This window comes from Pezoporus occidentalis, unplaced genomic scaffold (genome assembly GCF_034315485.1).
Source record: "Pezoporus occidentalis ecotype Australia unplaced genomic scaffold, CSIRO_AGI_Poc_V1 ctg98, whole genome shotgun sequence".
Lineage (NCBI taxonomy): Eukaryota > Metazoa > Chordata > Aves > Psittaciformes > Psittacidae > Pezoporus > Pezoporus occidentalis.
Genome location: NW_026916347.1, coordinates 3,778,538 through 3,795,623, shown reverse-complemented (window position 1 = coordinate 3,795,623; position 17,086 = coordinate 3,778,538). Strand labels below are relative to the sequence as shown.

General features: G+C 42.9%; 1 protein-coding gene across 2 annotated transcripts; it reads left to right on the top strand.

Annotated features, from left to right (window-relative positions):
* The first annotated feature begins 1,298 nt into the window (after positions 1-1,298).
* Positions 1,299-5,594, top strand: PPP1R3C (protein phosphatase 1 regulatory subunit 3C). 2 transcript variants are annotated; one of them, XM_062606657.1, is made up of 2 exons: positions 1,299-1,434; positions 3,066-5,594. In XM_062606657.1, exons 1-2 carry the CDS (start codon positions 1,421-1,423, stop codon positions 4,009-4,011), a joined length of 960 nt encoding a protein of 319 aa, XP_062462641.1. In that variant the 5' UTR covers positions 1,299-1,420; the 3' UTR covers positions 4,012-5,594. The 2 variants fall into 2 exon arrangements, with proteins under 2 accessions (XP_062462641.1, XP_062462642.1); XM_062606658.1 differs by lacking the exon at positions 1,299-1,434 and adding an exon at positions 1,483-1,506.
* The last annotated feature ends 11,492 nt before the right edge of the window (positions 5,595-17,086 follow it).

Genomic DNA, 17,086 nt, shown 5'->3' with positions numbered 1-17,086 from the left:
TTGTCTGCATTGGCAGCTAGTGCTCCAGGCTGCATCTGTGTGACAGTGTCACGTACTGGCATGAAAGGCAGGAGCTTCAGTCACCAAGGGACTGAGTTAAGAAACTGGAGCCTTACTGTCTTATGAATACTCTCATTATATGTGCAGAGCCAGTGTACAGATCCATGAGCCATGTGTCAGTCAGCAGAACTCATCCTTCTCTATCCCTGTCATGACTGGTTTTTCTCTCTACCTCCGTGTAGCTTGAATCCAAAATGGAGGTGTCCTCATCACCACCTGCCATGCTCACATGCTCCCACACTATCTCCTAATAAACTCTCACACAAAGCAGTGGAGCTTTTAATACTTTTTTTCCTCAAAAACCAAGAGAAAAATAATGTGTGTGAGCCACAAAGATCCTGTGTGAACTGTTCATCACTGTAAACCCCTTTGCTTCACAGAGAGCACCGGGCTTTCAGCTTTTTCTTTGTGTATGGTCTCATCTACTGGTAAAAACTATGCACTCAGAAAATCACAGTTCACAGGCTCCATGTCATAGAATCATAGAATAGTTAGGGTTGGAAAGGACCTTAAGATCATCAAGTTCCAACCCCCTGCCATGGGCAGGGACACCTCACACTAAACCATGTCACCCAGGGCTCTGTCCAGCCTGGCCTTGAACACCACAGGGATGGAGCATTCACAACTTCCCTGGGCAACCCATTCCAGTGCCTCACCACCCTTACAGTAAAGAACTTCTTCTTATGTCTAACCTGAATATGTATCGCATCTTCTAGAGTGACTGCAAGTCATCTGTTTGCCCTTGGGAAAGAGCAGATGGACCAGCAAGGTGACAGTGAAACTGTCAATCCACAGAAGACCCAGAGAGCCAGTCAGCAGCCAGGGCATAGTCTTTGAAGAGCAGTAACTCAAGGATGGACCTTCTCTGGGCAACTCACAGCCTGCACAAAACAGTATGTGCTGCCGTGGGCGGTCGACCCCTCCAGCATCCGCAAGGGGCTTGTCAGCCTAGCGGATCCTGCACCTAGGGAGGCAGGGAGCGAGCAGCAGCACGGCGTCGCTATTGCTAACGCTGCCGGCGCTGCGTCCTACTGACTTCTGTCCCCTTGCTCCGGAATCAGGCAGTAGATAGAATGCAGGACCTACGGCAGGGCCTGTCGCATCCTCTGCCGGTGCACAGGTCACCAGGGGGAGAGAGGGAAAGGATACCCCGGGTGTCCCTGCGGGGAGAGCGGCACTCAGCGCTCCGCCGCCAGGCCCGCCGCGACACGTGAACCGGCCGCAGCCACCGCCCCGCGGCGCGGGCTCGACCAGCGGAGGGGGCCGCCCCTTGGCCGCCCGCCGCGGGCAGGGCACATAAAGGCGGCGGCGAGGGTGAGCCGCGGAGCAGACCCGAGAGCAGCAGCGGCTGCGCGGCCCCATGCACTGCAGCAGGTAAGCGCCGCCCGGCTCGACTGCGCTCAGGTCCCCGCGTTATCCCGTACTTCTGCTCCGGTTTGTCTCTAGGTGCGCTCCCCCAGCCCCTCGGAGACTGCTCTGCTCTCCTGCCCTGCGCCCGGTTTACAGCGCCTGCAAAAGCGTCCTTGTATAGCGCCTGTCAGCACTGCTGAACCCTCTGCATCCCGTGCTGCCGGTTCATTTGTGCCTCCCCTAGCAGCCTGCCTTTTCCAGGTTGTGCTGTTGGCGTTTGCTGGCGTTTTGCTGGGTATTGTCTCTTTTTTTTTTTTTTTGTCTCCTCCCTCTCTCTTCCGTACTGCAAAAGCTTAGGAGCAGTTGCCCTAGGACCTGGTCACAGAAATTAAGAGTATTGTTGAAGCCATTGTTTTTTTTTCCTGTTAAAGCAAAGCAAAATGTGGTTAATTTGATGCTGGTGCTCCCCTTGCCCTACTTACTATGGCAAATACTGCCACAGGGAGGGGAAAAAAAAAGAAGGCAAAGAGAAGAAGTAAGAGGCCAGTGCAGTTTCTGCCTTTTTTTGGCAGGGCTCTGGAATACCAGTGGGAACCCTGGGAAGGAGAAAGCCGTTTATTTAAGTGACGAAGCAAATGCTCTGCCTTCCCATGACTCAACAGAAGTCTGCATTTCTAGCAAGGGCTGCATCCTTCTCAGGAGTAATGTGCTGCAGTTGAAGCCCCTTTTTTCAAATAGTCAAGCTAGCTGGCTTTGAATGGGCCATGCTCTTGCACAGTAATTGTCATTTTCAACATCGAAGAGGCTGGGTTGTGAACAAATCTTTAAAAATAAAGCTGTAGCATTCTCACTGAATACTTGCAGTAGGCTTTTGCCATGGGCTTTGGAGATTATAGAAAGATGTTTTTAAACCAGTTCTTGAAGCACAATGAGGTGAAAAAATAGTGTGTGACTTCTGCCCTTTTTCCATACCCCCCCCCCCCTCCCCCTTTCACTCAACAGTCAAAGTTAACAGTGCAGGAGTTTTGTTACCTAGATCTGGGTTAACAGCTCATAGAAAAATACTTCCAAAGGTGCTTTAGCTTTTTATTCATCCAAATTAATCAAAACCCAGAGTGCCTAACAAATGCACTTATGGTTGTTCAGAGCCACAGCATGATGGTTCTGCATCAAGGTACATAGTATCCCATTTGATGCCCTGATGGGATAGGTGGCCTGCTTAATACAGTGCTGTCTCTACTCAGAGATGAAGCAACTGTTCCAGCTTGCTGGAACTTTTAAGACCTGTCTCAGAGTCTCTAAAAGGGAACCTGAAGTGGATGAGCACTTCTACTGCAACCGTTTTGCTTGTTACTAGGATGTTATTTTCTGTATTTTCAAGGAAATGTGTTTAATTAGCTATCACTAAAAGCTGTTTCAGAGATTTGGAAAAAGTTGAATTGAAATTGAAAGAGTTCAGCATTAGCAAGAAATGACTGAATAATGTCACCCTAGTTCCTTAGCTTGAACAGTCAATTTTAATTTAGGCTGCATTACTTAAAGCCATTCAAAGACAAGGTCATGAATAATTAAGACAGTTGAGGGAGCAAATAGCATTCTTCAGAAGCTTCTTACCTGATGTAACAAATAACATCCTGCCTTTCTGCTCATTTCAGAATGATACAGATTTTGGACCCAAGACCTTTGCCAAGTTCCATCATGCCCGTGGACGTGGCCATGAGAATTTGCTTAGCGCATTCTCCACCGCTGAAGAGTTTTCTTGGCCCCCTTGAGGACTGCCAAAGAAACAACTTTGTGAACAGATTGAAACCCCTCAGACCATGTCTTCATGTGAAACGTGACTCCGAAGCTCAGAAGAGTGACTGGAACCGCTCAGCAGCCCGAGCCAAGAAGCGAGTTGTGTTTGCAGACTCGAAAGGGCTATCCCTGACAGCAATACACACCTTCTCCGAGGTCCAGGAGCACTCTGGGTGGGATCTTCAGTTTGACCTCTTAGGGATTGAAAGCATAACATCTGGCTTAAAGCTACATGAGGAAGAAAACTTGATTCTGGGTTTCCCTCGGCCCTCAGCTGACTACCTGGACTTCAGGAACCGCCTGCAGAAGAACTTGGTCTGCCTGGAGAACTGCACCCTGAAAGAGAAGGTGCTGTCGGGCACTGTGAAAGTAAAAAACGTGAGCTTCGAAAAGAAAGTTCAGGTTCGAATCACCTTCGATACATGGAAGGCCTACACAGACGTTGAGTGTGTGTACATGAACAATGTTTATGGCGATTCTGAAAATGATACCTTCTCATTTACCATTGACTTGCCTCCTGCCATTTCCTCTGAAGACAGGGTAGAGTTTTGTGTTTCTTACCAAAGTGGAGGTCATACCTTCTGGGACAATAATGAGGGTCAGAATTACAAGATTCTCCATGCAGAGTGGAAGCCCGATGGTGTTCAGATACCGTCTGCCAACAAAGACTGTGGAGATCCTCAGCCTCCTAGGAGAGGACAAGAGAGAGTGCTTGATCAACTTGGTAGTCCAAGGCTGTCAAGGGGTCTCTTTCCCCAGTGGCAGAGCTTGGGTCAGTTTGAAAATTCATCAGCATATTGGTGATCAATATTAGCAAGGAAGCATTCTTTCATTTGGCAGTGGTGTTATCTGGTTCACACACTACATAACAAAACCATCTGGCAGGTTTTGTTGGCTGGCTGAACAAATCAAATTCACTTGTCTGTGGGACTTGTTAAACCATGTTATGCTACCGAAGTTCGTAGCCAAACCTTATCCTTGTAAGGAAGGCAAACTAGGATACAACCAGTGCATATGCCACCTACTATAGAAATAGCATGTCCGTATCTTAAGTATATGCTGCTGTCTTTCTGCTGTTGACTATCCTGAGTCACTAGAAGAGAGACTTGTGTGGAAGTATGGAAGGCAATGGTATCTTAGCAAGCTGTAGTAACTGCATGTGTTAGTACGTGCGTGTGTGCACACAGGGATGTTACATGAACGGAACATAATGAAATTTACACCTATTAGGTGTGCAGTAGAGACGGGGTGATGCTATCAGGATGGAGACTTGCTATGACTCTATATGCCTGTAGCAGAGGCAGATAAGAATGCATGGCTAGGATCTGTGGCTTCGATACAGGTTAAGAGACTAGGAGAGAGTAATGGGAAAGTGGGAAAAGAAGAGGTAGGATGTGCTGTATAACTTGGAGATGTGCAGTGTTCTAATTTGTACTTTCCAAAGCTGGTCTTCTAAATCCCAGAGGATGTTTTATGGGATAAAAAGGAGGATACAAAAAATGATGCAAAGTGAGTGTTGGAAGTGACTGCTGCTTTGGGAAGACAGCTCTGTCCTCATTGGCTTTGTGAATAATAAATGTCTTGCATCTGAGAACAAATCTAACCTCAACTTCATCATTCTACTCATCAGGCAGATGGTTACCTTCTAATGTTAAAGAAAAACATGCCTTTTAAGATTTAAAAACCACCTTACATGCCAAAAATAGGGTCAGGTGACAAAAAGTGATTTGTGAACTTCCCAGTCTGTAGCAGCATTAGATGATTTGATTCATCACCTGATCTTGCAGCTTCTGATGGGTGAGTGTCCTGCTCTCTTTTGCAAAGTCAGTGATGACTTTTCACAAGTGTGTAACATAGGCAGGGTCCTTCATATTGAAGACAGTGAGTTAGCTGCACTTTGTGAAAGCTATTTTCTTTAAAAGGGTAGGGTTGCTACTAGTTTTTTTTCTAGACTGAATATAGGCTTGCACATAAATAGAAAACTATTTTATTGTACCTCATTTTTTGAAGTGTTTCCTTTCTTAGATTTCAGTAAATGTATGTTTTATATCTGTATGCTTATAATTTAGCTTTCTGAAGTGTCAAACTGTAATGGTGATCTATGTTTCATGCAAGACTTGTGTGAGAAATTGTCCAAAACATACTCAGCAGGTGTGAATACTGGCACACATTTTAGCTGTACAGAAATGGTATTAACATCAAAATATAAATCACATTTTTGCCCATTGCTAAGTATAATATCTTGAGTCTGAAGCTACTCGCGGTGCAGCAAGATGATAAATATTAACGTGAAACAAACCTCCTCCACTAGTTGCACTTTCTCCCTACATAACCCCTGCTGTTATGTGAAAACTACCCATTTTAAAAATAAATTGTATTTTGATACACCTGGTTGTTACGGTGTCAGCTCAATCTGTTTTATCAACTTCTTTAAACAACTTTAGTTGTGATACAATGCTCAACTAGTTCTTTGCCATGGGATGTTGCTATGGTATATCTCAGGTTGGCAGCTGACGTTATTCTGAAGATTAAGTCCAAGCTCTTCACTAAATGAGAGGTCCTCAAAAGTATTCACCTCATAAGTTGTGTTATCTAAAAAAGCCAACCCCGTATCTCACCTGCTCTAACTGGAATATTATTGGTTTGACAGATTCTGTCCGGAGTCTTGCTGTGGCGTGGGATTCTGGCAGGAGCCTGTCTGGTAGGTGCTATAGCACATGTGATGTTTTTATAGGTGCATCTACACAGCAGCACCTTGTGTTTACTGCCTTACTTTCACCTGGTACTTGGGTCATTGTGGTTTGGGGCTGTTTGGGGCACTGGGAAGTTGGGTTTTCTCATCTTACACCCAGGAACCCAGCTGAACCAAACAACTCCATGCAAAATAGAGTGTCTGTCTTTGAGCCAGCCATTCACCTTTGATGCTACAGTGTGGATCTACCCTTGCAGTTGCTTAGAATGTCAAAAATGGTACCTAGTCTGCAGGTGGCAGAGGGGTTTGGTTACACCCCTGCTGCTCATTGGTGACAATTTAGATCAGCACAGAGCAAGAGCAGGCTAGCCAGAATCAGTTGCACACCAGATACGTTATGTGGGATTTCTTAACACAGCTCAGTGACAAGATTCAGTTTAGTTCAATCTGTTTCAAATGGTTTCAAAGCAAGAAACCTATTTTTAATTATGAAAAAGCAATTCCCAAAGGGCAAAATTGTGCTAACAGCATGTTTATGAGCTGGGGAATGAATTCAGAACTTCCACATTGCAAAGCCTGCACTAGACACAGAGCCCTTCCTTTTGCAATGCCATCTACCAATTTCAAACTCTACTCAGTAGACACTTTGGCCAGAGTGCTGGAACATCTAGTCTAGGTCATGTTTTCACAAGGAAGGTTGGACCAGATGATCCTCAACATCCCTTCCAGCATGGGATTCTATGGTAAGTACTACACTCTGTCTTGCTGTGCAGAAGCTCTTATGATCTATACTGCACCACCAGCTCCCTGCTCTAGAAAAAAAGTGAACTGAAGAGAGATTTCTAACTTTGGTGGGTTGAAGGCTCCTCTGCCTCAATGTGGGACTTTGCTTCATCAGAGATAAATGGCAACTGGGTAAAGCCAAACCTCCTAGCATGAGGAAAGCAGCATTTCTTATCTTCCAGCCAAGTTTTGTGACCGGCCATCACAACTGAAAATGCTTACTTGTTATCCTCTTGACTGAAACATAAATCACCTAAAAATACCAAGAGACAGATTCCTTCGACCAAGCTTTAGTTTTAAGTCAGTTTCTTTAAGATGTCTTGTAAGATCTTATTTGCCTAGCAGAGAAGCAATGTGGTGCTGCAGTTTCACTCAGCAGCTCCAAAGCCCTCCCTCAGTTGAGGGAGCAAAGGATTTCTCCTTTCTCCACTTCCTACCAGATCAATGCAATATCACTCCTTCCCCTTTTAAAACAGAACTTGTGTTTAACACTACAGCTCACATCCATCAAAAAGGGAACAAGTTCCTAGAGAAAGGTATTAGCAACACCAAGGTATATTAACTGGAGAAAAAAAAAAAAAGAAAATAGTCTTACAAATGTATTTATCAGACACTGGGGAAAAAAAAGCATCACTCTTAGAAAACTGCCTTATCCAGGGGATTCAAACATGCATCTTAGATGCTGCTCTTTCAGACACATCCTGTTTTAAAACTGAAGCTATAAAGCAGCTGCAGTCCTTGAAACACAGCTTGCAACCCTACAGCATAATCTCATTCCCATAGAAAGTCACTTTTACAGCTGCATTGTAGATTTGTATCTCCAGCAGTAAGGTGGCAGAATGGATGGCTGGATTCACTCCTATACCTCTGTATAACTTTCCTATAAGTTTCAATTATAGCCTATGGGTGGCACAGTATTTACAGATTTTATTCGTCAAACCTAAGTGTTTCAGGTTGGGTTCTTAATAATTGTAATCATTTTTGTGAAGGTAGGCCTCGTCTTACAATGCAAAATTAAAGTGAGATTTGCCAATGCTTCATATTAACAAGGATCTGTCACCCTGGAAGATCAGCATCTGAACATTTCCTGAGAACATAATTAGAATTTTCACAGGCAATTAATGAATGTCTTTTTCTGTAACTATACAGATCTAAACAAATTACCATAATTTATGTAGTAAATCTGGTAAATTAATGGTAATATGTTACAGTATTTACATATACATAAAGCAACAACTTACATCCCTCCCAGACACTTCCAAGCTTTAAAGTGAAATACAATCAAGAATAAAATGTTTTAGGAAGGCTGAAATAGAAGGAAGTAAGGCTGTGCTAAACCATCTCAAGAGGCCTCGCCTCCTGTTTTAAGATTCACCTGTACTTCAGCCACTCCTGACTGGCACTTTCTTAACCTGTTCTTACAGCCCTCCGGTGATGGAGGCTCCACAAGCTTTCCAACCATTCTTTCCTATCCTTAATTTAAAAGAGGCTGCTGAAGTCTTATCCCAATACAGATTAAGCTTCTAGTTGCTTGTTTTATTCTGTGTAGACAAGAGGAGGAAACTTGCTTTCTTATTGCAATAGCCAGCAAGTGCTTGAGAGCAAAGCACAGTTTTTGCTCCTCTCCCCACATCCCTTCTCTAGGCTATGTCACACTTCATTTCATGAAGAATTGGTATTTCAGCTTTTCATCCTTGTTTGGAAAGGAACTCGTTAGACCTTTGGATTTTCCTTAAGGCAGAAATATCATTCTTGGCTGGCTCTGGTAAAAGCTTTGTGGTGTGGTCCTCAACTTCACCAGTGAAAACTTAATACAGCTCAGTCCCATCTTTCATTGCTCAACTGACCTCATCTGTCTCATACAATAAGGCCTCAGGAATGTACGTATTGTTTCTGTAGCACTCTGTAGACTGTCTCTGAAGCTTATGACGGCAGGGCAGATTGAATCAGTGATATGCTTCACTGACGATTTAGCCTAAGGATGGCATTTCCTCCATTAAAAATACTCACCTTTTTCCTGCTCCTCCTTCCTGTATTGCAAACTGCTTCCAACAACCCAGCCTTTGACTAGTCCAGGAAAGAAATAAACATTATGTTGATTACTTTCATTTCTTCCACGTGAAGAAAAGTGTTTTCTGCTTCAGTGACAAAATCACAGCATCTTGATAGGATTTGTGCAGAAAAGGCAGACTGACTTTTAGTTTTGAAGTGTTCACTGCAGGTGGCCCAGTGTTGATCTCTGTAAATGCATCTTTCAAACAGCAAGGTAGAAAATACCAGGGTTAATTCTGGTGAGGCGTAGCATGAATAGAAGCTCTGTGGGTCAGCTCAGTTGCTGATAACATTGTAAGATACTCTAGGCGTTACAGTACACTAAGCATACAGCAGTCATGTGCCTGTGTTGTCCTCAGCTTTCTTTGAGCACAGGGGTAAAAATAACGTTGCTCAACAGCCAAAGACTGGGCTTTCTGACAGGAGTGACTGTCAGTAAGATTATGTTACAATAAGTTAACAACCAGAATTGACTCAGGGGAAAGGAACGAGTATCAAACAAGCAATCAAACATCATATACCAGAAAGCAGCAGTCTGCAAGAAAAGAAAATGGTCCATAATTTACTGTACTGTAAAAGAAATAAATGGGGAAAAATAAAAAACTAAATTATTTGTTTCAGAGGTGTTGTTGGTGAAATAGCTCTGCTATCTCTTCATATTTCCGGTAATCATAGTATTTTAAATACTTCTGGACTTGCTTTTAGGAGCAGTATGAAAGTGCCTTCCTTCTAAACAGCTTTCCAATACCTAGAGAGGGCCTACAAGAAAGCTGGAGAGGGACATTTTACAAGCATAGTTAGCAACAGGACAAGAAGGAATGGCTTTAAGATGAAAGTTGGTAGATTTAGATTTGATAATAGAAAGAAATTCTTCACTGTGAGGGTTGTGAGACACTAGAACAGGTTTCCCATAGAAGCTGTGGCTTTCCCATCGCTGACAGTGTTCAGGGTCAGGTTGGATGGGGCTCTGAGCAACCTGGTCTTGTAGAAATGGTCTCTGCCTGTGGCAGGAGGTTGGAACTGGATGAGCTTTAAGGTCCCTCCCAACCCAAACCATTCTGTGAATCTGTAAATGGCCACCATTCCACACTTGACTAGGTGGCAGTGGGACTGTTATGGCAACTCCTCTCTCATGCAGAAATGGTAAAACAAAATGCTTCTCACAGCACAGCTTCTGTCTTAAATAATCCTCCTTCCCTCAATCACGTACACAACAGTAGTTAAACATGAAATGAAATCTGTGAAATTGTAATATCAAAAGCAAATACCTGATTTTTTTTTAAGAATGTGTCTTACTGATATTCCTGTGATAAAATATTGTTTTAACAGATGAATCCGTAGTATGCAGCAAATATTATTAACCAAAATGAGGAAAAGCTCAGGGTGAGGTGGTTTTGTGTGTGTGTGTGTGTGTGTGTGTGCATTTGGTTTTTCAAAAGGCATTTCTTTGCAAGGCTTTGCTTTTGTCTGCTGCCTTCACACCCACAATCTCCCCTGAGTTTCCTATGCCTGGAGCTAATTCAAGAGCTAACCAGAAGACAGACAGCTTCTGAAAGCATCCGGCTGCCTTACTTTAACCCAACAGTTACAATAGAGTTTATAGAGATTTGCAAAAAACCTCCAACACAAAACCACAACATGCCAAACAAGCAAGGAAACCCCCTAGTTCTATTCCTCATTTTAAAGCTAATTACATACTGCAGGTCCATCAGGTCAGGTCAGTCAGGTCAAGAATATTATGGTATGGTACAGCAGAGATGTCTTTGACTTGGCTCTGAGCACTGCAGCAAATCCAGGAAAACAGATCTGTCTGTAAACCCGGAGTCGAGCCACAGCCATTACTATTCTCCCCTCAGCTACCCATAAAAAGCTCAGGCCACACACTGATACAGTGCAGAAGCACACAACAAATGGGTAACATTGTACAGTTAAACATGACTTTGTGTTCAGATGACAATAGTATGTCATATATGAATACCCTTTAAACTCTGCATCTAGCAAAGTGATAGAAGAGCTCCTAACATTTCCTGCTCCACTTTGTTGTTCCCTTGGAAGAGTCCCATCCTCCCTTTTGCCCTCAAAGCTGCACAGCCAAGACCAGCATATGGTCTCTGTGTCTGTAAATACCACCTCCGCAGCTGGACCAGCAAAAGGATTTACCCTTTGCTCTGCATCAGGAAGTCAAGAAATGTTAATTTCCAAGTCATTCCCCCCCCCCCCAATAGAGTGTCCTCTTTTTTTCTATCAGGCTATAAGATCCTCCTTTTCTTACCTAGCAGAATCTTCTGAAAGAATGTAGGTGGCTGAATTGCTGGACAATATCTATTTTCAGAGGTATATCATTGTCTTTGTTCAGGAAGGGCAGTAGGGCAATATGTAATTGCAGTGCACAGGAAGAGTCTGCTGATAGAAGACACACCAGCAATAGATCCTTAAGACAGAAGCTAAGAACCATCCCCAGCAGTAGGAGATGGAAATGATGTTTTAGGGATAGGTGTTATTGCTGAAGTGAATCTTCTGCAGGCCTGATGTCAGTTTGGGAGTGGCAGGTTGGTGCCGAGTGCTGCATTAGTAACAGCTGAGAAAAGGAGAGAAGCAGATGCTGATTGTATGGTATACATGGCAGCTATTTGCTAAATAACTGAATGACATTCATTCCCCTCCAAATCAAACTTTTACCATGCTGGAGAAAAACAAAAGAGGCATCAATTGTACTGGGACCAGGTGCCCAACTTACTACGTTGGTTCATACAGAAGCATAACATCAAGGCACATCTGAAGAAATACCTGGCCCTGTGCTGAATGCAGTGTGGACCTTGTTAGTGCAACAGGTGTGGGTACAGGGTGTTTCTGCTCAGGTGCAAGAGAGAGTGATAGGCCGATATAATCTGTGATGAGTATCAGTGAAGACTCTACTCCTCTATTTCAAAATCCATGAGGAGCTGATTACCGAAGAACTCAACTCTCATATTCCTTCTAGCTAGTAATTAGAAAAACATAGCATTTTGATATTTTCAGTGGACAGCAAATGTCAAATATTATGTTCTTATTCTCAAGATCAGTTACATACGTAACACTGCATTTTATTCTATCCAGTGAAAAATATGCTACTTCTTAAGTATAAAATGTCACACAAATGCTACAAATGTACATTCTGAGCATGTGCAGCTTAAGGTGTCATGTAGTTATAACCTCAAGCAGCTGACAGTGGAGGTTGTACTGGTTTTCCCATTCTCACACCTCAGTCATTGTTCAGAGAGGGAAAAAAGAAAGATGAAATTTGTTTCCAAGATCACACCTTGCTAGCTAGATATTAGAGCTCATGTCTTGCTCCTGACTGCTCTGGGAGGTTGCCCAGGGCATATACCTAATCAGAGTTCAGGGTCATGGTGGCTGTGAAGTTGTTTGCCCTGGTAGGTGCAGTCTTTCTTGTCTCTTGCTGTAATATGGGAAAGAATTGCTTTCTATTGGCATAGCAGTGATGGGGAAAGAGAAGCTGGTGTAGTAATTTTCAATAATCAGTCACCTTCTCTGGGCTAAAAGCTCCTTAGAAAAGGCAAAATGTTAGCCTTCAGGACCTATGGTTCACAGGTGTGGACTAATGCCTTCCTCTAATGAAGCCACTGACAAACATTCAGCAGAAATGCTTTTACAAGGAACAGTTAGGCAGAGATATATATTTATAGTTAATTATCATGTTAGGACAGCGGGAGCAGAGCAGAGTGAATTCCAAATGCAAAATACTTCCCTCCCCTTCCTTTTCCATATGGATTATATTAGCCGCTCTGGTGTTTGCTTATCCCTCTTGGGAGCCTTTTCAAAGAGTTCTCAGCCCTGGGATTTAATGCCAGGCACCGCTGACGTGAGGAATTAAAAATGTAAAGCGTATTTGCCACCTTCTGTTTTTAGATTAGCAACAGAGAAAATAGTCCTTGGCCTGCACGTAAAGCCCAGAGGACCCAAGGGATGCAGCTGCTGTGCGAGTGGAGTGGGGAGAGGAGAGCCCACTGCAGGCAGCCCAGAGGGAGTGAGGCAAAAGTCCCTCTGGAGCTACAGGAGCAGCCGGAGGAGGGCGAAACCATGGATAGAAGCTCTGTCAAATGCTCACTGCTGTATGTTATCTGGCAGGGAAATCTGTTCAAGTGTTATTTCAGGAGACAAGAGGAAAATGTTTTTCTCTATAGCCCTTTGGCCAGGAAAAGAACTGGGTAATAGCTTAGTTGATATCTGCACTTGTTAGCAGTCACAGTGGTTTGAAAACAGACGGGAAAATTATTTTCACTGAATGGTCCTGATGCACAACCAAAAATCTATAATTAAAACAAAAAAGAGAATGGGGAGTGTGTTTTCTCCACTCCTAACAGAACATTATTAACAGCTCTAGCCTTTGCTCTGTGAAGTGGCCCATGGACATTTTCCAGACACTATTCTACCTATTTTCCAATTCATCTTGTTTACTGAGTATTTTTTAAACCCTCAAGGCATAGCTATTAAAGTGGTACTTACAAAAATGGTCTCTCGTAACATTTGTGAAGGATCTTCTCAGACGTCAGGGTTACCACCACTCTGGCGTGACTAGAAACCAGTATAAATTCCTAATATTTTAACTTTATTTTTGCACTCTTCTTTTGTAAATAGAGCAGTGCAATTCATAGGCACGTAACCTGTGGTTTACGTGCCACAGGGTCATTTGCCACAGGTTTAAAATAACCTTGAGACAGTGGTGGGCTTTTTTTTTTATCTATGGTTTCAATTTTTGTCAGAGCAACTTCTTGCCTTTCCTGCTCTGACTCACAAGTTTGTGCAGAACAGCATGGGAGTCCCTGCAGTATTTTATGTAAGCATTTATTTGTGTGCCTTTATGGAGACAAATCTGCACAGTGGTTTGCAATGTATTTTTCCCAATTGATTTTAAATTCCAGCTTCCTGCAAATAATCTTTGATGTTACTACGCATATGCTGGTTTTGTGACTACACAATGGACTTGGTCTGACACTGCTGGTGAGGTTGAAGTGCCTGTAGAGCAATTCCTCTTGACCTGATGCCAGTCCTGCCAGAGTGACTTTGGCCCATTATGTCCAAGCATCCTTTCTTCTCCAAAGGGCATTCCTTTTCAATGCTAAGAGCCCACATGGTTTCCTGGACAGTGTGGATTTCCCTTCACATAATGATACAAATTAAGTGTGTCCGTCCTTCTATAAATGTGGGACGTGTGTGACTGACTGCCTCTCAAACTGGCAAGCAGCACTGAAGTGAAAAAGGACAGAGCATGGACTGGAGTCCCTGGATATTTTCCACCATCCGGTCCTTAATGTTTGCCATAGCTCCTCACTTCCCACACTGGCTGCCAAGCAGAGCCCAGCCAGCTCCAGACACTGGGTTAAGGGGATAGCTGGGTCAGTGAGGGTTGGGCTGCAGCTTAGCACTGATAAAGGAAATACCCCTCTACTCTAAGGAGACACTGAAATAGTTGTACTGCCAGCATCTGCTTCCTCTTAAACATCCATTTTACTCCTACATTTGACAGATGGTCCAGCGATGGGGAGATGAGTGCTGAGAGCCTCCAGATAATTTCACTGATTTGGAAACATAACTGAGAAATACATATATTTTTATCCCTTGCTATTTTCACAGGGGGGGTTACTCCATTCAGCAAGGGCCAGAGCTACAAATCAAATTTGAATTCTGTTCAGCAAGGAGTGGAGTAAAAGATGGAGGTGTAAAGGTGTAGCTGATCTAAACCATTTCACCCATTTTCATGTTTCTGCAGGCCTGCTGAATGTTTCAAACACAATTAACAAACATATTCTTACTGCAAAGATTGCTTCTGGAGTAGAAGGAGCTGGTTTTGATTTCCATCTGGATTTGCCACCCCATGCTGAACATGCTGCAAATAGTTAAGATTTCTCTCGGATAGCCCTTGTTGGTCAGATGACACAGTAATTCTGCAATCGTGCTCATTTCCTGTCCTGGACTCCAATTTTTCCTCTCATGCATCCCCAAATTCCCACACTTGAGCTATTCTCACCTTATGCCCTGCCTGGAATTCACAGGCTGAATGTACTCATGTGAGTCAGCAGTAATTACTCTTCATTTTTAGGAAAGACAACTGGTGAAGGAGTTGAAGGTGATTCAGCAGAACACTTTATTAGCAATATCACACTGGAAGTCATCACACCTGAGTCACCAGGTCCCATTTTCACAGTCACAAGTGATCCTGTAATAGGTAGTTATCCTGAAGGCTTTCTGAGGTGGCCTGAAATATGCTATCCCATTATACTTACAGACTGCAAATTAAAGCAGTATGGAAGGGTAAAGACGGCACCTAAGCACTCTAAGCAATTTCACATTTGTCTATCCTGTCAAATGTTCTTTTCTCAATTCTCACAAAACATAACACTGTAGCTAGAAATTGGTTTATTCTGATAAGTGCTTGTAGTATGTTATCCTGGCACAATTGAGACTCTAGCAATTAAACCTTTGCTCCAGTTTTCTGCCTTTTTCCTGCTTTCTCACTGTTTCTGGCTTATTACTTGCTCTGAAGAAGCTGGAGGCAGATGGACGATTAGGTATCACAGAGACATGCCACACTGATGTCAGTCTAACTGCAGAGTTAAAATCTACTGTCTGAACAAAAGAGATCGGATTTATATAATGAATCCACTATGGGGTTATGTAGCAGAATCCATTAAAACAAGAGCAAAATAGCACTGCATACCGGTATCGTAAAAGGACCCAGCAGTAAATTGTGTGATTGTCTTAGCAAATGTTTGTTATAAATTACAGTAATTAGCAATGCAAACTAAAGTCAAAAGCATTTCTCCCAAAATGTAACTATTTCTAATTTAGTTTTAAAATTGTATAGCTTAAGGGTAGCTATTTATGAGGCTGAGGATAAAACATCATGGGACTGAGCTGCACAGAGTAGACTGTTCTGCAGGATGTGTAAGTCTGCAGGCTTCCTCTACAGCACACTGACCCTGTCTGCCGATATCTTCCCCTTCTGGTCTACCTTCCCAAACAAAGCCTACTAATTATGTGATAATCAGTACGAATCAGTAAAGGGTCAGCATGAGCCTGACAAACTCCTAGCTCGTGGCAATGCTTAACATACTTTGCCTGTAAGTAGTTTACAGCAACTATGTGCTGTCTTCTCAATGTTTTCTAAGGCCAAGTGGATAATTTTTCCTTATGACCTGAATATGTGTTGTGTAATACCCTGAACAGCATTTGCAGCCGCTAATAAATACAGTATTTTTTATGGATATTCTAATTTTGCAAAATCACATTTCATTATTTGTTTACTTAAGTACAAAGATGTTACATTCTGCAAATATTTTAAGGCTGACAATAATTTGAAGGCATGTCAGAACGAAAGTGCTGGGTTTTCATGTAAGCAGAAGAGACCATCTGAATGCCAAGTAGGGAAAGATGCGAGTGGAATGAGAGTTTTGCAGCCATGCAGGGGAAGTCAGATATAAGAGCAGACATGAAGGGTCCTAAGCCTGGAGCTGGGTCTTGATCATGCAGTAACTTTTCTGAATTCAGAACTGAGACTGCATGTGCTCTTGTTAAGGGGAAATAAGGCTTTTCAAAAATCCCTCAGTAAAAGCTACATGGTTGTGTAAATCATTTAAGTTAGCCAATATGAAAGTGTGTGTCAAGCCTTGCTCCACAAACTTATTTTGCATTTTACTTAACTGTACTTTAAAATTGTTTCTTAATTCAGCACTGCCAAATGCCTTGATGCTTGTGGGGTTTCCCCTTTTGATTCCTTTCTCAAAAGTCTGAATTAAAACCTACTTACCTCCTTTCAAGATTCCAGTTTCTGTTAAAAGAATCAGAAAGAGGGATATAAAGAAAGACAGCAGAGAGAGAATAAGATTACATGGAAATGGGATTTTGGTAGCCTGGCTGTGATAACTCCACTGTTTCCTCCCTCTTTGCCTCTCAAAGACTGAATTGCAAATGTTGAAGGCATCAAGGCACCTTGATAACATAGTTATTGAGTTTTCCGCTTGGTACATTTCCTTCCTCCAAGACTGGCAAAACTGCAGGCATTACATACTGTATGAAGCATCTGTGATGCATGAATCTAATCAGTGCCCTCATCACCAGTTCAGGGTTAGCACTTCACTGAGACCACATAGAATGGTGAATAATTCAGATGACAAACTTGCCAGGTGGAACATAGGCTGTGGGAGCTCTTATGGCCACTGGTGTCTTAGACCTTCCATTCTGTGGCAGATTGTCACTAGCTCAACTTCAACCCAAATGGAGGAGGTTAAGTTTGGTTCCCTTTCACATCTGACAAAATTTAAACTAATGGCATTAACTGTGTTGCCCGTGAGC